At 40.3% G+C, this 24505-nt stretch overlaps 1 protein-coding gene across 6 annotated transcripts in view; it reads right to left on the bottom strand.

Annotated features, from left to right (window-relative positions):
- Positions 1-23455, bottom strand: part of POU2F1 (POU class 2 homeobox 1) — a 183415-nt gene extending 159960 nt beyond the window's left edge. The window contains exons 1-2 of one of the 6 annotated variants that reach the window (XM_081824530.1): positions 23370-23438; positions 1128-1153 (exon numbers count right to left, since the gene is read on the bottom strand). Coding sequence is in view for 3 of the 6 variants with exons in the window: in XM_081824525.1 (XP_081680651.1) it covers positions 1128-1284 (157 nt within the window). In the remaining 3 variants the exon portion in view is untranslated. Of the gene's footprint in view, positions 1-1127; positions 1743-23369 lie in introns of those variants that run through there. The other 5 variants (XM_081824527.1, XM_081824531.1, XM_081824529.1 and 2 more) reach the window with 5 other exon arrangements.
- Between the last annotated feature and the right edge of the window lie 1050 nt (positions 23456-24505).

Raw genomic sequence — 24505 nt, 5'->3', positions numbered from 1 at the left:
GACTAAAATCCATTATATGACCCAAATAATTTCTAAAAACTGCAATAAGATTTTATTATAAAATTGTGTATATCAATCATTTAGTCTGAACAAGATTTTTCATATCTATTATTTTTTAAATGGCAAGATTTATCATAGCTTTGGTCATTCATTTTCTTTCTACCCCAATGCAGGGCATCTTAAGACATTTTGAAGATAGATAGAACCTTCTTCATCATGGCCCCATTTACCAGATAAGGAAATTTTTGCCCATAGAGATTAAGACCACAGAAGTAACAGTGGCAAAATGGGTAGTGGGAACTTTCCAAAATTTGGACAAGAAACCAAGCATTCTGGCTTCTCAGGTCCTACAGGATAATGCAAATGTTAGATGCTATTTTTCCATCTGTCAATCAAGTACCCTAAGTACCTGCATTCTTTCCTCCTACTAATGACATGAAGGTTCAATGACTAGGACAAAATTGTGCTTTGTGTTCTCACAGCAGCTATGATAAATTTCAGAGATGTTTTGGCTTTTATAACATTTGCTATTCTTCCTGTTATGTTTGTGTCATTTCCTTAAAGATGCCACTGGAAAACGGCTATGTAATAAATATGTAATATTAGGATCCCTGCAAGGTGCAGTATCCCACTCTGGAGGTCAGTAGCTGCTGTTGCCTCAGGTCACCCTGCAGCTGCCCCTGCTGAGCCAAGGCCACCAGGCTGCAGAACATGGCCATTCCCCAGCCAGGCCCCTCACTCCTGTCCTGGCCCGGCCCACCTATATGCGGATTTTTTCTCAATAAATATCTGTACAGTACTGTAAATGTGTTTTCTCTTCCTTATGATTTTCTTAACATTTTTCTTTTCTCTCCAGGCGCCCTGGAATAAATCTTTTAAAAAAATAAAATGAAAACTAAAATCTACTTTGCAAAGAATAAGAGTTATGTAACACTAAACATGGTGTTGACTTTGTTGTTTTATTTGATATCAGAAAACTTTGTCTTCCACAGTTTACTGCTTATCTATTGACAACATTTTAAAATCAAAGGATCCTTTTTAAATATGGATAATCATTTGCTTTGTATGTTTGTAACTTTGTATGACACATTAAAAATTACAGCACTTGTTTACACTTGCGTTTTTACCATGAGGTTCCAAGTCATCAAAAGATCTGAAAATAATAAGAAGAAAGAGCTTATATAAATTTACAGGTTCTGGGGTAGGAAAAATTTCTGGATTCCAATTTCCAGGCAATGTGCTCAGCAATTTATGTACATTATTACCACATTTAATACTAAACATAGCTATGTAAGGAAGGATTTTTACAGGTAAATTCTCAGAGCCTAGTTTCTTTCTTTCTTTCTTTTTTTTAAGTGCCTAAAATAATGTCTGACACACAGTAAGCATTGGAATATTTGCTGAAGGAAGAAAGTTACTGGTCAGATATTCAAACATCAATTTGTCAGATTCCTGGGCTAGTATTCTTAATTACCATGCAATAATGCCCCAAGTTAAAAAATAAAGTAGAGATGAAAGCAGCAGCAGGCAAACGTAAGTTATATAGAAGCACTAAAGAATAACAGATCCTTTCTCAACTCAGAGACAATTCCTCAAAATTCAACACAAATAAAGAAAGAATTCATTTTGGGATACTAAGGAATGAGAGAGAAAGAGAAAGAGAGAGATTATGTTTGCACATTAATAAGTATGACTGATAGACCATTTTCTTAATTGATTATTCATGTAGAGGTATATTTATCCTATCAAAAGCAGATATCATAAATATATTACTATATCCAAAGTTTCAATTCACAGCAAAACAATTACTACAAACTCATGAAGGTTTTTCATTTTTTGTTACTCTGCTAATAAAAGCAAGTAACAATTCCAAATATGAAAAGTTGGGTCCACATAAATCAGTTAAGTTGTGGTTCCTGATCTGGATTAATTTTACATAAAGGGTACATAAGTAAAAGTTAAGCTATGGAAAAAAAAAGCATCCATTTGTTTTTCTCATCTATCTCAGGACAAAATCTAGTCAATTCTATAGCTCAGACCATCTTGTGACATAGACTCAAGCATTTACTGTTTCGACATGTCACCAGTTTAAGAAAGTTCTGTGATTTGGGTTCTTACACCATGAGCTTTTCATTCTGTTTTTCAAATACCAGTTTTAACAGTCTTTCAGAATTATCAAGGGCAAACAGCTCTTCCAAGAGGTCCAGATCATAAAGCTTGGCACACACATACTTTTTAAAGATGTCCATGTCCTACTGTTTCTCTTCTATCACTGTTTGTAGTGCTGAAAGTTGCATTCATGGCATTTACTTTGACTGTCACTAGATAAGCTGAACAACTCAGAATTGATACCTCAATGCCCCAAACAAAAAGTATTAAAGCTGGTGCTTCTTACTTCACCCACAATTAATGTCCACAATACTTTATACAAGTGCAAAGGAGTAAGCAGCGCTTAAATGCGTAATTATTCCTAAAAAACACTCAACAGATAATTTCATTTCCAAATCTTTGAAAAAAGCAATTGACAGTAACAGATTTTCTGCTGTTAATATCTTCCTTAACCAATCAAATAAGGAAGTCAACTAAAGTTAGCTGGAAACTGGAAGCAATACTCTTAAATTATTTTAAGTTCATCAATTCCTCATTAACACTGGAAAATTACATAACTTCCCTGTGCTTCAGTTTCCACATCTATAAAACACAGATAACATTAAGTACATTGTAGTGCTGAGGTGAGGATTAAATGAGGCAAAAAACAAAAACAGTGACTGGCACATGAGCTAAAAACAAACCTGATAAATTATTTTATATAACACAGAACCATTCCATCTTAAGCTAATACCGCCAATTGAGATTGTTAATTAATTTTTTAGCTCAAGCAACAAAACTTGCTGTTAACTTATCTACTTATAGCAAATTTTGCTTTAAAATTCTTAAAACAGCATCACTGCATCTGCTCAATTAACTTTGCTGATATCACTATGTTTACAACCCAGCAGTACCTAGAAGCAAGGAGATTTCTGACTCCTCTTTAAAGGAGTTATTTCACTGGGCACTAGATAAAAGATTCTGTAGACCATTTGGAGTCATGCCTGGAGAAGACAAGTAGGTCATAACAGAAGAGATGCTGTGCCAAGGTTATTGCTTTATACTGGCCAGTGAGAAAGAGGAGAGAAGGAGGACTGCTGGTTAACTCCTATCTCCTGGGTGACAATTTCATTACAAAACAAGGAAGGAGTCCCCTAACTCAAAAGTTCCAGAGTTGAGTTCTGAATCAGAATGGAAATTCCCATAAACATAATGTTGAAAAACTCAGGTAGGGCTTCAAACCACCCCAAAAACAGTACCTTCATCAGGACCCTAGAAGCATTTATTAAAGATGTCTATGCAGCAGCACAAGAAAAAGGAGTTAAAACAACAGATGACTTTCAATTATCTGTGAGATACTTCTCTTGGAACAAATTAACAATTACTGCACAAGCTCAGGCAAGGCATAAACCCAAGTCACTTATCTGTTGTCCCACATATTAAGTCAGAAATGGCAGGAATCCCTTCACTACTTAACTACTGCCTGATGTTAAGTATTTTTCTCCTCCTTTAAAGCAATAAAGTTACCAAGTATATAAAACACACTCATAAATTATCTCTAAATAATTGCCAGAATTCATTTCAACTCTATTCTTTCCCCTAATATGTTAATTTCCCCACTACCCCACCCAAAGCACACATCTTCCAATTTCTTCATCCTTTCATTTTTTTATCTTTCTGACTTGAAGAAGGTTCTGTCTTTGCAGCTGAGAATCAGGATTGAAACATTTATACTCCTAAGTGAACTGGCTAGTCATACCTTTTGACCATTTTTCTCTTGAGATATTTGTCATTTATTTTGGATGTCTAAGAGTATTTAATACATTAAGAAAAAATTAACTCTAGGGGTGCCTGGGTGGCTCAGTCATTAAGCGTCTGCCTTCGGCTCAGGTTGTGATCTCAGGGTCCTGGGATCAAGCCCTGCATCGGGCTCCCTGTATTGGGCTCCCTGCTCCGCGGGAAGCCTGCTTCTCCCTCTCCCACTCCCCCTGCTTGTGTTCCCTCTCTCGCTGTGTCTCTCACTGTCAAATAAATAAATAAAATCTTTAAAAAAAAAAAATTAACTCTATCATATAAGCTACTAATATTTTCTCCACACATCACATACCTTATTTATATCTGTGGATTCTTTTGGCAGGTAGAACCTTACATATTTTACACAGTTAAATCTATCAAATCTTTTATGAGTTGTGGGTCACGTCAAAAAGGCTTTCCATGGGGCGCCTGGGTGGCTCAGTCGTTAAGCGTCTGCCTTTGGTTCAGGTCATGATTCCAGGGTCCTGGGATCAAGCCCCACATTGGGCTCCCCGCTCTGCAGGAAGCCTGCTTCTCCCTCTCCCTCTCCCCCTGCTTGTGTTCCCTCTCTCGCTGTGTCTCTCTGTCAAATAAATAAATAAAAAATCTTAAAAAAAAAAAAAAAAAAGGCTTTCCATTCCCAAAACTAAATTAAAATTATCCCTACTTTTGTCCTAGTACTTTTCTGAGTTTTTCTTTAAACATTTAAATCTTTAATTTCTCCAGAACTCATTTTTGTGTATGGCATAAGGAATGACCCTGACACACAAATTCTTTTTTCAAACAGACGGCCAACTGCCCTAATACCACCCTGTCCCTCTACCTAATGTCAATTTCAATCATTCCAGGCTCCTAAACTCTGGTTTAATGCTGACAGAAAACTTCATGTCTGCATTAAAGTGATCACTTTTCAAAGCATATTGTTGTTCAAGCAGCTATGTATTCTGCTTCTAGCATTCCCAGCACCTGCTAGAATGAAAATAAAAGGGAAAGGTGGGATGAGAGTATCAAATTTGGCTACAATGCCAAAATATGACCATTAAGCCACCAGAGCAGTTTATTAGGCATGTGTACACCTGTCTATGCATTAAAATTACCCCCTGAACTGCTGCCTATGGGCAGCACTTTTAGCTATGTTCTTTTACTCTGGCAAAGCAGTAAAAACTATGCAACATAAACATATTTATTAGAACTGAGAGCTAACTATGCCTTAACAGCTTGGCAAACAAGGACAACATGAGGAGTTGAACACGTAATCCAAGTATCAAATATCAACCTTTTCCCTTATTTATAACACCTTTTAAGTAGACGATTTAACCAAGTTTTCTCTGTCAGTGGCAAACTATGTTTTTAGAGAATAGTGCCTGGACTGACAAAAGGAAAAGGAAGCCTAGAAAAGAAAAATTTTCAGGATGTGCCCAGCACTGTTCAGGGCAAAATACACCTTAGCCAGCAGAAAAGGTATGTCCTGACTATTAGCATAATTAATTAATTTCCTTGGCCTTCACCAAGGAAGAGTCATTAAGCAACTCTTCTGATTATAATTTGGCTTCTCCTAAAGCAAGATTACATACTGTTGAATGGCCAACAATTCTAGTCCACCATGCAAGTATATTTCTCTTGATAGGTTAACACCAGCAAGCATTGTTTCTATTTCTGTCTGATCCTGTATTTGGTTAGAAGGAGGCCTGCCAATGAGCCTGCCAATGTGGTAACACCCTTTGAGGGGCCACCTGAGTAGCCGACTAGTCTTCCCGAACAAGACCGCCTTCTCTCTCTCTCCACCTTCAATAATAAGTACGAACAAACAGAATTTCAAACCCAGCGCAGCCCAATATTTATTCTGAAAAAACTTCTTACTGCCAATACTCCTGTACTAATGTGAATACAGATACACTTCCCTCCTCAACATAAAGTTCAGAGAAGGAATATTTATAGAAGATTGACTAAAGGATACACACTACCTCTACCTTTCTAATTATTCCAAAATCTCTTCCTCTTTTAGCTGAGATTCTGTTTTGAATCATCCTCACCTCTCCACCACATAAATGCCTTTATTTGAGGTCCTCTGGTTATGTCTGGCCTATAGAGGGGCATTACGAAATTTGCTACAATGAGGCCACTGATCATTCCACAACATGGGGTCCTGTTTATAGGGCCTCAGAGGAGAAATTTCCTTCTAATCTTAGTGTCAAGGAACTGTGCTTTTCTTAAAACAAAAGTGTGTTTGCTTTTAAATGTTATGGGCATAAATGGACTAGGTTTTTTTTTTGCACCATCTAATATGAAGTTTAGAGAAATATTTATGCTCCACTGAAAGCAAATATTAGATTTTTATATTAGGCCTTTGATTTTATTTTACATCTTTATTTTGCATTTCTTGCTAGCTTATGAATCTTTAAAAAACACCTTAAATTTGGGGGGAGGGGACAAAATGAAACAAATGGAGAGTCTGCATTAATGCATCATAAGAACAACTGTCTTTTTAAATTTAAGGGGCCAGGAAAAAAGAGTCACATGAGAAGTCAAGGGGGAGGAAGGATTTGAAGAATAGGATATATGGATTGAAAAAATAAAATCCAGCCAACTCTCAATTAACTGGGGAAAGAGGGAAGGGAAATTAAGAAGGGGTACAGAGAAAAGATGAGGGAATATCCCAAATAATTTACTTATTTATATAAATTAGACAAATGAAATGAGACAAATTAAAAAATGACTGTGTAAACTTAACCAAAGTTAAGTTTATGATTCTGCTCTCCAAGATCACAGTGCCAGAGCTGACCAGTCCTTACCCAGACTACAAACTGTCCCCTCTCTCTGACTGAACAGCTAATAGATGGCTAGAAAAAGCATCTGACTACCAAGATGATAAATACAGCTAGCATTTATTGATTACCATACAGGGGTCAATGAGAGATCACTTAGAATACGTAGATGTTTCTGCCGATCATTTTTTATTCTTTCAAAAATGCACTATTTCCTTTAAACAATGGTTAGTCTGCATACAAGCTGGTTCCAGATTAGTAAGACTTGGCTGTCACTGAAGCTCTGCTAAGTGGAAGGGAAATTAGCTAGGGAAAGAGAGCAAATGTGTAACAGCCACAGAGGGAAAGAGAGCAAATGTGTAACAGCCACAGAGAAGAGAACCTTGGCACATGGGATACTCCATAAAGGCAAGCACTATGGCCATTACCAACACAAACTCAGAAGAGTGCCTTGCAAACGGTAAGCATTCAGAAAATATATGCTATGCATAAACTTGTTAAACGAAATAAATTATTCTGTAGAATACTACAAAGACGCTAAATAACTAGCCCATTGGCCCACAGCCAGTAAATGGCAAAACCAAGATTCCAACCCAGATCTGTCCAGTTCCAGAGACAGAACTCTTTTCACTTCCCTATGTGTTTCTCATGGCGGGAGATCAACTAGATCTCCTTGGAAAGTAAATTTTACTCAAAGTTGTATAATTTTAAATATTTGATGTATAAAACAAACACCAGTGCGTTACGAAAGAGAATAAAGAATTCATAATTACTAATTTTAGATTACATGGGCCATGGCATATTTTCATTTTGTGATAACCCCAGGCTCTCCTAAGGATACAAGGTCATTCTCCTCTTCCACTAGAAGTACATTAATAGAAGAAAATGTGAAAATCAAAACACCACTCCATCAACACTTGTCGACCTTCCCCGGCTGGCAGCGGCCATCCGCTGAAGCGAAGCCAAGATGGGCGCTCCCAAGCGCACAGGAGGTTCGGCTCTGCGGACCGGGGGTGGGGGTGCAGGTGGCCCCCCACTCCGCACTCCCGGCCCCGCCCACCCGGCCAGGCCAGGTCGCACGGGCGGTTCCGGGGCACGGCGGCCGCAGACGCCCAGTTCCTAAGGCGCCACCCATGGCAGGCCTGGCCAGCGCGGTGTAACCCCGTCTGCTCGAAGCCTTTGGGGTTGCCCAGGAGCGAGCTGGACCCCGCTACGTGGCTCTGAGAGTCCCCAGGTCTTACAGGGTTGGTGAGGATTCCACATACAAAATCTCAGAAGTTATCCTCACTGGTCCACGCCGTAAAGCTCTCAGAAGAAATCCTGCCCCCCACCCCCACCCCCATGCATCACCAAACCAGTCCCCCAGCACTGGGAGATGCCAGGGCTGACACGTGCGGGCCGCAAGGGCAGCGGAAAGGGCCACAGGTTTCCCCGCACCGTACAGCCTGGGGAAGATCAGCTCCACCGTAATATAGGTAACGTCGGTAAAATTCTTACCTAATAAAGAGCAGTCATATCTGCTTAAGTGTTCTTTGTTAAAACTAGTTGTCTACGTTGTCAAAATTATGAAAGTTAAACTGCAATAACGCTTGAAGACTGTTAAGTGATGGTGTTGTTTCTAAGATGATGCTTTTGTCTTTGCTTTATCTTATTAGGGAGTTTATATAGGTCAGTGTTTAAAATGCTGTTTGGTGTAACAGATGTAAAATTAATTCTGTAAAAGGAGAAAACAAACACATCCTTGTTAGGCACCAAATACATAGGAAGCATGAGTTAAATGTCAGGGACAAAATGCAGTCCTTAACCTCACAGAGCTTAGGCTATTCTGGAAAAGAGAAACAAGTTCACCAGTAATTAAAAGTGCTACCGTAGATGGCTGAATAGGATGTACAGAAACAGAGAAAAGGTCTCTAACTCGGACTCGGACTTTGAAAGTCTGGGGAAATGGGGAAGGGAGTAGGGAAGTTGAAGAGTTCCCAGCAGGTGACCCAATCTCTTCTCTCATCCCTAAACTACTTCTCAAAAGACAGGTAAGAATTAATTAGATGGAAGAACGGGGAGGTACTCATGGAAAGAGAATATTTAAATTATAAATTTTCAGGAAAACCACAAGTATTCTGAAAGGCTGGAACCAGTACAATACAGCAAGAAAAAAATCACTGCTTTACATTTGAAAAATATACAGAAAAAGAAAAAAATTTAAAGAGATGCCCAACTTACAGTAAAAATATGAAAATGAAAATATGTTAATATTTTTCATCTATCAACATAGCAAAAATTTAAAAGAGCTTGTGGGGAAACTGGTACTATTAAATGCTGCAGATAAAATATATACTGTAGGTAAAAATATACAATGACAACACAGCTAAAATTTTTAAAGCCATAATTTTTTTATCCTACAATTCTTATTACTAAGAATTTATTTAAAAAAAAATAAAACATTATAGGGACACCTGGCTGGCTCAGTGGGTGGAGCATGCACCTTGATCTTGGGGTTGTGAGTTTGAGCCCCATGTTGGGTAAAATCTTAAAAAAAACACACACACACACACTATAGATGGATGCTTATAACTATGGGAAAAAAAAATCTAACATATCAAAAGGATCAAGTAAATTAGTTGGTCCGTAAATTAGTTGGTCCACCTATACAATAAAATACTGTGTAAACATTGAAAAGGATGAGGGGAGATGTGGAAGAATATTCATGAACAACTGTTAGATGAAAAAGGCAGGTTATGGGGCGCCTGGGTGGCTCAGTCAGTTTACCGTCTGATTTTTGATTTGATTTAGGCTCAGATCGTGATCTCAGGATCCTGGGGGATAAAGCCCCACATGTCAGGGCTCCCTACTCAGTGGGGAGTCTGCTTCTCTCTCTTCCTCTCCCCTCCCTGCCGCCCCCCCCCACACTCTTTCTCTCTCAAATGAATAAATAAAATCTTTACAAAAAAAAAAAAAAAGGCAGGTTATGTTAGTTTTGAAGAACTGAAACCTGAAGCCATGTCAGTATTTTCTAGTTTTATAAGACAAGGTAAAAATTGCCCCTCTGCTGGCCTTTCTGTTTAACCTAAGAATCACCCTTGATCAGCTATGGTCACCCTGAGTCATAATTCAACAATTAATTTGTCATTTGTTATTTATGCCCCTAGAAGTTATTCAACTAAAGTTGAGACATCTTAAAAAAAAAAAAAAAAGTGAAGAAAGAAAGTTAGCCTTGAAATTTCCCAAAGGTTACACCTAGCAAAAAAACAAAACAAAACAAAAAAAACCTGTTTATTTTACTGACCTGAACAAATCCTAAATAGGGAGCCTTGCAAAAATTTAAGAAAAGAGGAGGGGGGGAGGTTACATAACAGATGTACACTATGATTCCTTTTTAAAATTATGTGCACAGACATGAGGGGTCAGGCACATCGGGGGTGATGCACTATGCACTAGTGGGCATGTGTCTGCACACACTCACGAGCACATTCCAGAAAGGGGCTCAATAATTGAACCAACATCATACTGGTCCTTACAGCATTACGTTACTGATAAGACGAGATTCCAGCATCATGAGCTGGCAATGGCTCTGACACTGTAGTCTAAGTCCCTGAATTCACAACATGATTTCTTACAGCAATACTCGTTAAATTATTAATTTGTCTTCCCAGGCTATAGTGATGTTTACAATGTCTATCATGACATCAAAGGATTTTCACCAATTCCTTTCTAACTGATTGGTATATAAGTGTATAAATATTAGTCTCCCTAAACAGCATTCTTGGCTGACTGCATGAGAAAGCACCAGGGGAGTGGGGGTGGGGGAGAGTGGCTCTCAGCAAGGCAGTGTAAAGAAAAATATTTCAGATACAAACAGCATAACAACTAAACAGGGTGACACTGGGCAAGACTAAACAGGGTATATATGATTGAGAACACCAATACTATTAAATGACTAACTTATCAGAAACAATGATCAACCGCCATGTTTCCTCAACTGAAAGCTACATCCCTGGTTTAGTAACAGCTTGGTAAGGGGTAAAGGGAATGGTAAACAAATGCATGGTATTTCCCTGTACATCAATTTTAAGTCACAACTCATTAAACATTAAAATATTTTATTTATATTTTCTTCCAAGATTTTATTTAAATTCAAGTTAGTTAACATATAGTGTAATATTAGTTTCAGGAGTAGAATTTAGTGATTCATCACTTACATATAACACCCAGTGCTCATTATAACAAGTGCCCTCCTTTATGCCCATCACCCATTTAGCCCATCCCCACCAACCACCTCCCCTCCAGCAACCCTCAGTTTGTTCTCTAAAGTCAAGAGTTTCTTATGGTTTGCCTCCCTCTCTGTAAAATATTTTAAAGACATGTTAATCAAAATAATATGCAACAGTGTAAGTCCTCATTTCCTAAGTAGCAAACTGGGTCATGAAAAAATATAAAATAAACAATTCCCCAAATAAAAATTATCTGAATGTTAACATCTGCAAATAGCTTCAGTTTTAAATTCTTAACAGAAATCCAAATTGTTCAGGATTTATGGATTACTGGATTCAGCAGTATGTACAGTTTCAAAATATTTTTTAAAGATTTTATTTATTATTTTAGAGAAAAAGAGAGAGAGAGCAGGGCGAGGAGTAGAGAGAGAGGGACAAGCAGACTCTGCACTGAGCACAGAGCTGGATGCTTAACTGACTGAGCCAGCCAGGCGCCCTGCAAAATATTTTTAATAATCAACATGTGGAGATACCTGAAAGCTAAGTTAACAATAGATGCAGTAATCAGTTGTCCATCTCTCCAAATAGCAAGATAGAGATGAATATACAATTGGCTCTAGACCATACAATTTGGGCTTGGAAACCGTGTAAGTGCACTAAGGATAAACAGTTGCTACATACTTCATCATCCAAGTGACTCGAAACAGAATTTACTGGTTAAGAGCATGATAATTCTCTTAATTGCCTACTGCCACAATCAAAACAGGTCAGAGACCTAGATGCGCCACTCACCCTCCTTAAACCACAGGTTCCTCACATGAAAGATGAGGATGACCACCGCACACACCTCATGGGTCATGGTGAAGATTAATGCAAAAATGCATATAAAGCATTTTGTACCTGGCACAAAGACTCAGTAAATGTTATTATTGTCACTGGAAATTAATACACTTGGTAGAGGGTATGAAATCTCTTCCACAGATTTTGCCTGTGTATTTGGCCATTAAAAAGGACAAAGATTATATAAAAGCCTTATAATAAAATAATCTTCAGCTCTTCAGCTAAATCTTATTCTTCCTAGACAGACCAAACTTGAGTTCCTTGAAAGTGCTGTGTTTTCACTAGTTTCAAGAGTAATGTATATACTGTGCCCTTTGCTTAGAACATTTGCAATCCTACTTCCTACTTGGCCTTGGACTGATTAACTTTCATTCATCCTTCAGGTCTCAGTGTAAACATCACTTCCTTAGGGAACCCTTCCCAAATCCTCTTGTCCAGATTAGGTGTTCCATAAGGTATCTTACGCTTCTGGCCGTATCTTACTCAGAGTACTCTGGATTTCCCGTATTTTACTCAGTTACGTAGGAACAGTGTTATTTAATGTATGACTTGCCCAACAGATTATAAACTCTGAAGGCAAAAACTGTATCCATCTTACTCACTATTCTATTTCCAGTGTTGGGTAAATGGCAAGGAATAAAAGACGCTCTATAAATATTTACTGAATTAAGTGAATGCAGAAGGACCAGTCAGGTTGGTTAATTATAATCCAATTCATGCTCACATTGAGAACTATTACAGTTCCCGATAAGCTTAGTATCCTTGTTCATTCACATTCTAATAAGATGTTTCAAGTTTAAAATCTAAATACCACCTTTCTGGACTACCTCTCTCATGTGAGCTCTATTGCTAAGATAGGATCAAATCTATCATGCTCTATATTCTTTTTTTGTTTGGGGTTTTTTGTTTGTTTTTTTAATTTAAATTCAATTAGCCAACTTACTGTACATCATTAGTTTCAGATGTAGTGTTCAATAATTTATCAGTCTATGTATTTTTTAAAGATTTTATTTATTTGAGAGAAAGAGTAAGCAAGAGAGAGAGAACAAGCCAGGGGAGAGGCAGGGGAGAGGCAGACTCCCTGCTGAGTGGGGAGCCCTATGCAAGGCTCGATCCCAGGACCCTGGGATCATGACAAGGCAGACGCTTAACCAACTGAGCCACCCAAGCACCCCATCAGTCTATATTCTTAATATATTTATTAAAATGGTATTTAGATGAAAGCGAAGCTACTCAAAGTATGTGTTTACTGGCCTTCACCCAAAAGATAGCTTAAAAAGAAAAAAAAAGTATGAAAACAATCCATAAATTATCCATGAGAATCTTATGGGCCAGAAAAGTTAGACATCAGAAAGCTACACAGTGCTACAAACAGAATAAGGACCTAGGTGTTTTTTGTTTTAAATTTTGGTATTGAAAGAAGACTTCAACTTCCTCCATTTTTTTTTTTAAGATTTTATTTATTTGAGAGAGAGAGAGAGCGCACAAGCAGTCGGGGAGAGGCAGAGGTAGAGGGAGAAGCCCCCGCTGACGTGGGACTTGATCCCAGGACCCTGGGATCATGCCCTGAGCCCAAGGCAGCTGCTTAACCAACTGGCCCACATAGGCACCCTGAACCTAGGTTTCCTAGCTCTGTTTGTCTTTCCACTATGGAGCCTTTTTGATACATTGAGAACCGCTGTTCAAAATAGTCTAAGCAATAGTCTTGGAATGCAACTATCCTAATTTAAATTAACCTTATCATTCAATGCTACTGAATCATTTGTAAAGCTTTTTTAAACTAGGGATGGCCAGATCTCTACTGTATTAAAAACTCTGGAGTAAGGCCTGGGCCTTTGCATGTTGAGAAAGTTCCAAGGGTGATTCTTATCCCAGCAAAAACTGAGAACTCCTAATTTAATCAATCAAGCATTATCTGCTAAATGTCTACTCTGTCCCTAGCAATGTGTTCTTGCTCTCAAGGCTCTTAGAGGAGACAAGATTTACTTATATAACTCAATTAGAGACGAAAATAAGACTGTGTGTAATGAAGTGCTGAATTAGCTAAATGAACACAAATTAAGTGCTAAACTCAGGAAACTAGGACAGTAGCAAAGGCTTGAAAGATCAGCTATTTTTGGAGACAGAATAACAGATAGGTCCTTTATGATAAACAAGGACAAGAAATTTCAAACAGTGTGCTCAGCAGGAGTCCTCAAGGATCCTGTGGAAGTGCCTTAAGGGCCACAATGGAAAACAGAGGGAGGATGCTTTTCCTGCCCCTGACAACTATTTCAATCAGAACAGCTCCACTCTTACCTTTTACACAATAAGCTTCTGCCTAAAATTCATTTTAAAAAGAATTAAAAAAAAAAAAAAGAACTCCAGTGACTTTTAAAAGTGTGAAAACTCTCTTATTTACAAATATGAAGAGGGGGAAAAAAAATCAGTGAAGTAACTTGTCTCAAAGTCACAAAGCTAATTAGTGATCTAGAACCCAGCTCTCTCAACTCACTATACCACATCACACACTGACATTCCAAAGGAGGGGAAAGTGTGAGTAGACGTTCTCACGGAGCATCCCAAATGCCAGCCTGACCAAAACAGTGGGTTTACTTTTCTTTTTAAGATTTTATTTATTTACTTATTTATTTATTTGACAGAGTGAATGAGTGTGTAAGCAGGGGGAGCGGCAGGCAGAGGGAGAGGGAGAAGCAGGCTCTCCCTGATATGGGGTTCGTCCTGTGATCATGACCTGAGCCAAAGGCAGATGCTTAACCCACTGAGCCACCCAGGCGTCCCTGGTGGGTTTACTTTCAAAATGAGATGGGGACTGTGGAGTAGGACGCATAGGGGATGGGGAGGGAGGATGAAAAAGAGCCCAAACAAGCATCAGACTAAAATACAGCCACCCTCCCAAAACAGCTCTTCAACACAAAGTTTTAGGTAGATTTTTTAAAAAATTAAAATCTGCTAAAAGAAACTGTGTTTGTGGTGGGCGTATAAAAGGGGACTTCCTGGGTGGAATTGTTGAGTCATGCTCTGTAAGGAAGTAGCATAAGATAATGCATAGGCAGGGATGGGGGCTAGATAACAGAAGTTTATGTTTGCTACAATGCAACACCTCCACTGGGTAAAACTTTCAGAAGAGTAGCAGGGGAGTATACTCCCTCTCCCAGGGTGTTGACTGCACAAGGAAACATACAACCTGCAGTAAGATGCCCCACAGAATCAATCTAAAGCTAAAGCTTCTCCTTCTCTACAGCAACACAAGTAATAAAATTGCTGATTTTACTCTTGTGCTCCTGTAAGAAAAACTATTACAGTACTTTAAAAATGCTTCTGCTATCAATTTGTTACTCCCCACAGCATCGCTCTAACACTGGTATTATCACCATCTTATTGTTGAGAGAAACAACCACAGAAGTCAGTGGCAAAGTCAAAATGAGAGGTCTAGAATTTACAATGCTCAGACTCAGTGCTCAGTCCACACACATAGTGGCATGAGCACAAATCTCAATCCTAGTATTTGTATGTTTATTACACATTTAGTTCAGTAAAACTGTTCTGATCTTCACAATGAATTTGTAGCCTAATAATATCCACCCAATCATGTCTCAAATGACATTTCCAAAATTGAATTCATTGCCTATTCTCCAAATGGCTCCCTCTTCCAACCTCCCAACCTCTGTTCATTCGGCACTGCTCTTGGTAATCTAAGTTCAAAACCTTAGCATCCCCCTTGACTCTAACTAGCTGCTAAACACTTAAAATTAAGGGCTTTTATCATGGCTAGTCCAGAACAAAAAAAAATTCAATGGCTCCCTACTGCCTAGCAGAAGAAATCCAAACTCCTACACCACCAAAGCGGAGTATTCCGAGCACTCCAGAACAGTCCCAAACTACCTTCCACCACTCCCCACTGTACAGCCTAAGTAACAACTAACCTGGAAGTCCTGCTGTTCCCCAAACACTGTGCTTACTGAGCACATGACCTTGTGAAAGTTACTTAATCTAGGCTTTATTTTACTCAACTATAAAATGGGCATAATAATACTTGCCTGAAAGGACCAACTGAGGTAATGAAAATGAGAGTGCTGCTATAAACTTTAAAGTACTATAAAAATACAGACATTATCATTATGTCATGGTGATGGTAATTTTATTTTATTTACACCTGCCTTGCTCCAGAAAGGACATAAAGGCAGCCCACATGAAACACAAAATAACAAGAGTTTAAAGATGGAAGCAATAAAAGAAATATAAAACAAAAGTTAAGGACACAAAATGGAACTGGGAATGAGGAGGCTAAGAAAAACTCATACCATAATTACCCATCTCACCTTTCAGGTTAAGATAACTTGGTCTAAATGCTGCAGTTGATTAAAAGGAAACTAAGTCAATTAGACAATCCAGTGTCCAGAAGACTAAAAACAAAACCATTGGTCAGAAATAAAATAGTTCCTAATATAAAGACCTGGCAAGAATTTCTTCTAAAGGTCCTTATTCTGTTTGATTAACTGGACAACATACTCAACGTATTTATCGTGGATTCTCTATTTTATAATATCATTATTAGAATGAAAGCCCGTTGAGGTCAGGTAACTGTCCTGTTTGTATCTCTAACAGTGTGTACAGCAATTAGTCAACAAACCACATGCCTCAATTTTTATCTACTGGTTTCCATGGATGGTCTCTGCTTCCTATTTCCAACCATCTTGCACACCACCATATTAATCCTAAAATATCACTTTTATCACAGGATTCCTTACTTCAAAAACTTCCAAAAGCCTCCCTGCACATAGAAAAAATGCCTCATTCTTTATCTACAATCTTCAACGTTTCCCCAGCAATGTGTTTCCCTGTCTTCCCATTCTTCCAAATTCTTTTTGCCTTTCTTAAGCTCAGCTTTAAGACTCATCTTCTACTTAAAGTCTTCTCAGACTGGCAGTAAAGTAGTAGAGGGAGAGATTGGGGGTGTAGGGAGGAGGAGTCTAGAAAGTCAGAAGTCTTGTGTTCTGATGCCTAACTCAGAGTTAAGACTGAAGGCAAGACACTACACCACTGTGAGAGCATTTCCTCATCTATAAAGGCTTTAGGATAGATGGTATCTACATTACCTTCCAGCCATAACAGCTCTAGGATGCTTTGGTTCCTACAAATTTGGACACACCCTGATCTCTACTCTGAACATTTTTATCTGCTACATATTTTAATATATAATTACATACACTGTTTTTTAATTTTCCCTGCTAAGAAAACATACCAACTCCTCCACAACAGAGTCTTTTATTTCCCTTGTTATCCCCAAAGACAACTGGCATAAGTCCAGGTACACAGCAGATATATTTTCTAAGCAATTAAATAACTCTTTAAAAGACTGATTATAATATACTGTCTTGCTGCAGTATGAATCAGCAAAAAAAAAAAAGGCCTTTTTTCCATTAAGCAGACCATTAAAATAAGTGTACTAAAACAATAGGTAAGTTACTTTTCTCTAAAAAAGTATATTCAGTTCATAAGTTACAAAGCCAGTCAGCACAACCCCATTATTTAAGGTGACCACATTAAACAAAAAACATAATGTTCATTTCCCAGCCATTCCTGTTTATATCTTCTATTGCAAAGAGAAAGCTGACTAGTCCAAAAAAAAAAAAACAAACCATAATTTTTATTATTTTACTGATTTAACTTTATATACTACTGTTATGATTCCAACATAAAAACCAATAAAGTTACAGAGAATTATGAAATAAATCATGTGACAAATTAAACTGTACTTTCAATGACTTTCAGCATTGCAGACTAAGTAAAGCTACTACCAATACTCTTATTGAGCTTAGTTTTGTGCTTTTCACATTCTTTTTTTTTTTTTTTTAATTAATATTATGTATCCTTTTTCTGGATGAATATCCAGTTTCCTGGACCATACTTAAAAAAAAATCTGATAAATCTAAAGGTTTACTGATTCTTCTTTTGCTCATTAATAGTCTTGTCAGCAAAATCTAGGCAATGGTGAAAACTTAAGTATTTGCTTAACTGGAAAACAAAAACAAAGAAGCTGTATCAGCCAGGGAGCACAAACAACATATCAAATGCTCAGTAACACCCTCTAGTAAAAACACACATGCACACTATGTAAAGAGCTTCTTTAAATCAGAGTATCTGAAACTTAAGATAATTCTCATATTCCAAATTCTAAATATATTGTAAATGGATCAGAAAGTCAGGCGATGGCTCCACTCATGCTATTTTGTCCCACTGTTATTACTGCTGAAAGAGTGTATAAGGCTCACAGCCAGTTTAGAACATGGAAATACTGCAGTACAAAATAAAACAGATTTATTCCTAAAAAGAAATACAGGAGGGAGGCTGGGAAGATGGCAGAGTAGGAGCATCCTAAGCTTGCCTCTTTCCATGGATACAATTAGATAACACATCAGTGTAAATAACCTAAGAAGAAATATAAATCCACAAAATTATTAATCTTTATTCACAAAATGTCAATAATGTGCAAAAATGTTGAGCAGAAGATGGATAAGGAAACTGCTTTTCTCTATGATCTGTAATCGTTACCTCTTTCAACCCTGATACCCTTCAAAAAGATATTTATCTTATTTAAACAATACAATAAAAGAATTAAGCAAAATCCCTGCCCAAAGAGTTTCCTAAAAGAGAGGAGGAGGACGACGAAAGAATTCATTCAGAAGGGATACAGAAACTCAAGTAAGACAGATGTATAATAACCAAATCCAAACTCTAACACCTAGCATTGGATTCCCTTGAAGAAATAAGTAATAAGCATGTTCGCTCAGGCATTTAACATTAAAAGACGAAACAGAAACAAGAACATAAATGACCCAAAAGGAGCATGTTTTGTCCGTGACTTGTTCTGTTCGGGAAACAATAATTATGTAAATAGTTCTAAACATAATCACTTCCATTGGGAAAACACATCCTGCTTAAAACTGCGCTTTCACAGTAAGTATTTACTAATCACAAAAACTGTGTAATTGAACAAATACTATTGTATAAAAGGAAGTTAATAACAGCCATATACCATTATTTTAAAAGAAAATTATTTTTAATAGTGCTGGAAAGACCTATATGCGAAGACTAGAGCTGTGGGTTTTCAACAAAAAACAAAACAAAAAAAACCATTAATAATAAGGCAATCACCACTACATAATATTATAGTCTTCCTGGTACAAAGGAAACACATTCATGAAAGTGAGTGACCAATTTTAAAAACAACTTGAACACACACCTAGACACACACAAATCCAAGATCAAATAATTCAGATTCAAGAAACTTCAAATATTTCATTTTTAATGCAAAATACATATGAAAGATAACATTCAAATTTCTAGTTCTATCATGTTAGAAGCACTGGCCTAAGATATTCAAGGCTCCTTTACACATCTTTGGTGGCTTGATAAGAGCAATTTAACATTCTGAGCCCTAGACTTATTCCAAAATCCAATGACCAGATGAATAACAGATTAACAATTACTTCAATCTAGGTAGCAATAAAACACATTTATTTCTTCTTGCTTTATGCTGCCTATTGATGCAGAGAATAGTAAATTAAAAATATGGCAGAATACTATACAATTTAAACCTGAATAATAGTTCGCTGTTCCTTGACTACTGGGATTTTTGACAATGACAAAATGAAAGGAATTAGAAATTAGTTTGGGAAAGATGTTAAAAATTACTTTACAATGATAGCTTGGCAGCAGAATGGTCCTGTCAGATATTAAAAACATTTGGTCAGCTGTCACATGAATTTTCAAGACCTAAACTCAAAAGTACCATTATAATTAATAGGTGGGGCAAGTTAAGAAGGAAGTGACAGTGGATCTTCTGAAAATTTGTGAGAAACCGCCTGACAGATGCCTAAGGAGACAGGCAGATTATAAACTTACTAAAGCTTAAAAGTAATCTAAAATTCTGTATCAAGCTTGGAAGACTTAGGATAAAGCACAGCATCCTACAACATTCCCAGAGCATTTTAATCAGCACTTTAAGATAAACTGGTAAAAACTACGATGAAAAATGTCTAAAAGGAGTCTTCTGTCAGAAATCATAGGTGGAATCACTACCTCACAACATAACAATTCTAAAAATCACTAATCAATCAAAGTAAATACACAAATTTGTCCAAAAAGAAGTTCGATTTATTTTTAAAAAACTGTTTGCAAAGCACATGCTTTCTTATGAGTTATCTACCTTATTTTAAACACTGTAATTTCAATCTAAAAGAATATATAGCCTTCATTCTCTTCAACTTCACTTTACTCATTGAAATAGGTTCTAAGGCAAATGATCTCTCCTTCTTTAGCCTGGCAGCTTCTTACTTGAGTTTGGGAGGTCACAAAGAACCTCTCTAAAATAAGCATTTATATTGATCCCTTCCATGATTATACTTACTTAAAACCCATAGTCTCCTTCTGAGAATTTGAGGAAATGAATTTTTACAATAGCATGGAATGCCAACCAAAATATAAGGCCAGTTAACAATACTCATCCTTTTCTCTATTACAAAAATTCTAACAGTGGAATTTTGTTTATAAAATGCAGTGTACATTTTATCATCTTGGATAAAATACCTACAGCCTCAGTAGTGGTTAAATTGCAGCTATAAAGGAAATTGTCCCGAGATAAATGGTTTCCCTATGAGAAGGTTTCACTGCTACAGTTCACCTCAGGACAATAAATCAAATTAACTGCACCTTGTCCTCTGTCCAATGACATCATCAGTTTGACCACATCTTGGGAATCGGGTGCAAAAACATATGCTATTTAAGGCATGAAATCTTATAACTGCTTTGTGTCCATTCGACCTCATGCTTCAGGTCTCCAAAGCAGTCATTCACCTGAACATTCACATGAAAGCTACACATTTTTTTCCTGCTGCATTCAGGGCCTGCCTACTGGAGGTGAAAGAGGAAAAATGATGAGAACTGGTAATGTGAAACTGGCTTGCTGTTAGCCCATCAAATCTACAATTTTGTTACAAATTAAACTGAAGACTAATGTCTCCCAAAATATGTACCTAGCAACTGACCATAAAGTGCCTTTTAATTTCAAAGGTTTAACACATCCCTGCTAAATAACACTTCTCTGGTACTTTACTAGCAGGGGTAAAAAAAAAAAAAAAAAAAACACCAATGAGAAACAACACTGTGTTTTTAAAAAACACACTAAAACTATAAAATAAAAAGGAAAGAAAACTTTACCAAGGGAAAGACCAAAAAATGAAAATTACTGTTTCTTCTAAATAACAAAAGTTAGCCTAACTTTCACAGACCAACTGTCCTAATTTTACATAAAACATAAAATCAGTTCTGACAACTTCAAGAGAGGTGGGTGTGTTGGGAGGAGAATAAGTTCCAAGATCAGGGTAGACACAATGCCTATGTTTATTCTTCTATGTTCCCTCATTTAACCATGACACAAACACTCAAAGAAAACACAACCCCATTTTCTGTCTTTAGAAGGGTACCAGTAAAATAAGCAAACCTTGACAGGGATAGCACAAAATTAATATCAGCCCTATTTTAAATCAGAATGAAGAAGCTGAAAAGGAAATGCAGCACTGAGACATTCTGAAAGTGCTGTTAATTGGAATTTCTAAAACACTTACTCTACAACTCCTAGGGAAAAAAAAAACCTATTGGTTTTACAAATACTGCAGACCTTTACAAAGCCTGAAAGTGTTTAACTTCGAGGTAGAAGCCAAGGGGCAGGGGAGAACTATCACTAAAGTAAAGTGATTTATTTGTATTAAATCAAAATAGGTTTCACTCGCCTCTGAAAATGAGAAAAAATTTTTTCCTTAGGCCTAATATTACTGCAAACTATAAGAAAGTCTTTTTAAGAGAAAACAAAACGCGACAGAGTTGAAGCTTAGGTAGGAGCTGCCTTAATGCTGGTTAAGGCCCCAGGAGGGTTTGTTTTGCCCGCGGAGGACGGGTATGTGTATGGAAGTTGGTGGGGGAAAGTCATTTTGGTTATTAGTAAATAAATCAAGCGGCAGAGAATGAGGCCTAGGCAACTGCTAGAGGAGCCAAGGCCTAGCTCTCCCCCTGCTCTTCCCAGCACAGTCTGGGTTTGATCTCAGAGCCCCGTGGATTGCCAAGGAAAAAAAAAAAAAAAGAATCATATCGAACCACAAAAGCACATGGGGCGAATGTAAAATATAAACACGGCGTTGGGCTGTGAGTGGCTGTTATTAAAGGTCTGAATTACTAAACATGAGAGGCGGGGAAAGCCAGGCGGCCATTTCAATAATATAAACCTCCCCGAATTAGACATTATTCAAATGAGAGAGGTTCGGCTAAGCAGAGAGTAAAGAGGACCCAGCACCCAGCAAGAAACCACCACCACAGAACCGGGGAGGGGGATCCCCGCCCCTACCTAACTCCCAACAGGAGAGGGGAAATCTAGAATATTATCAACTCGTCAGGCCGGCCGGTTCTGGGGCAGGGGCAAGAGGCCAGCCCTCTACATCCGAGTTCTTGAGAGGCCTCCGGGTGCTTCTGGGGCCTGGGAGCCAGAGGCCCCCTAGGGCCCCCGGCCGCGTCCGTCCCGGTCCGGCGCAGAGGCGGGGTCGCGGGGAGGGGCAGGGCGGCGATGAAGATCAGACCACGCCAGGCACCTCCAACCCAACTCCCCGGAGAAAAGTACGACCCACGAGGGAGAGTGGGCTTTTCCAGGACCTACAGGGACTGCTGACCGATGGTCCAGAGCACATGGGGCTGCCCCAGAGGACATCCCCCTCCGAGGGGAACTTTCCACGAGGGCCGCCTTTCAACCCTGTCCGTCCCGGAGGGTGCGAAGCGGACCCCTGCGCGGGCTCCCCAACCCCGCCGCCCCGAGGCCACTTCACAGAGCCCACGACCGCTCACCCCTACCCACCTAGAGCGCAGGCCTGGCTCAGGTCAGGCCGCCACACGGGGGACAGGCGGGGCGCGGCCGAGGTGCCCGGGGCCGTGACCCCCGGGCTCAGCCCCGCTCGGACCCCCGTGCGGCTGCGGGGCGCGGGCGCCGGCAGAACGTTCTCCCCGGGCGCCCCACTCCCCCGCCCGGGCCCTCTCCCGGGGCGGGGGGGGGGGGCGCGTGTGGCTGTCCGGCCGCCGGTGTCCGCTCCGGCCCCGCCGCCTCCCCGGCATTGTGCTCTCCACCACCTCCATCCCCCTCCACGCCCCCCCCACCCCGCGCCCGCCCGGCCGGGTCGCCCGCCCGCGCCCCGCCGGCCCAGCGGCTATGAATATGTAAAATGTCTTTATTGTCCTCTCCCTGTGCCCCGGCCCCGCGGCCCCGCCGCGGACCCGCTCGGGTTCGGGCACCGCGGCGAGGAGGCGGCGGCGGCCGCCGGCGGAGGAGAAGGGCCGGTGCCGGCGGGCGGGCGGGCGAGCAGCGGCGGCGGCGGGGTGGGCCGGGGGCAGGAGGAGGGCGGTGGATCGCAGCCCCCTTTGCCCCTTGTCTTCCCCCTCCGCCTGGCCGCTCCAAGCCTCTTTCCCCCTCCGCTCGGCGCCCGGCGGGGGCTCCGTGCTCCCCGGCCCCCCATCTCCCCGCCGTTAATTATAATAATCCTGAGTACTAATAAATTATGCTAAGTCGCGGGGGGGGGCAGCGGGAGCCGGGGTTGAGTATGAATATGAATATGTAAAATGCTGTAATGATTACCTGCTGCTGCTGCCGCCGCGGCTGAACTCTCATCTTGACTCGCTGCTCCTCCGTCCGCCATTTTGAATATTTTAACCAAAATCGCCCGGTCGATAAACCCTCCCTCGCTCCGGCTCCCCTCCCCCCTCCCGCCCTCCGTGCCTCCTCCCTCCTCTCCGCCCCCTCCCGCTCCCTCTTCTCCCCGGGCGCGCGCCAGGGGGCGCGCGAGGCCGACCCCTTAGAGGAGCCCCACCCCTTCGGGCGCTCTGCGCACGCGCCTCCTGGCCGCTGTGTCTCTTCAGTAGCTAAAGCGCCCTCAACCTGCCAGTCACCCCTTCCCTGCATTTTTTTTCTTTCGGCTCTGCTCATGCGCAGCTTTCTCCACGCGCCTGAAATGCAGGCGGCGCATGCGTTACCTCCCCTGGGCTCCTTCTTGAAGCGTAACCTGTGTAGTACGTTGAGCGCTCGTCCCTTCTTACAATCCTCCCTCTCTCTCCCGCCTCACTGCCCTCCCAGCTTTATTCCGACGTCCCCCCAATGGACAGTGGCATTTTAAAGGAAGGGCAGGGGACACAGCGGCCAAGAGCGTGGAAACGCGTGGAGTCCTCGTGGGCGGACCAGTCCCCGCGTCCCCTCCGCTGCGCACTTTTTAAGGCTTTCCGCGCTGTGGAACCGCTGACAACAAAGGAGGGGCAGCTCCCCTGCTAGGTAATTTCCGGCCCGGTGGGCAGGTAGAGGCGGAAACGCCCGCCGCGGGGAGCAGGGCTGAAGGCACCTGCTGAGCTCTGCGCGGGCGTCCCGCTTTAAATTTGAATCCTAACTAGTCCCCGCCCCCAACTCTGCAAATGCTGGAGACCCGGCCCGGCTAACGTGAGGGGGAGTGTCTTGTGCTGCTTTTAATTAGCCCCAAATCTCTTCTGCTCTACTTGTTTCTAATACCCGGCCGCCTTCTCGGGAGCTGGGCGTTTAAGTCGCTAATTTCCGCCCCCACCCTCCCTGGGGTTTTCTTGCGCCTGGATTGCCGCTCACCCGATCGAAACCAAGAGCTGATTCCCTCGCCCATGGATAGGCACGCTCCCCTTCCTTTGGCTTAGGAACATACTTAAAAGTTAGCCGTAAACTGGAAACTGATGACCTAATAAATAAAAACATCGAAA

Source organism: Leptonychotes weddellii, chromosome 6, assembly GCF_054177405.1.
Source record: "Leptonychotes weddellii isolate Sample4059 chromosome 6, ASM5417740v2, whole genome shotgun sequence".
NCBI lineage: Eukaryota > Metazoa > Chordata > Mammalia > Carnivora > Phocidae > Leptonychotes > Leptonychotes weddellii.
The sequence above is the reverse complement of the archived record's forward strand: the minus strand, read 5'-3'. Positions and strand labels throughout refer to the sequence as shown.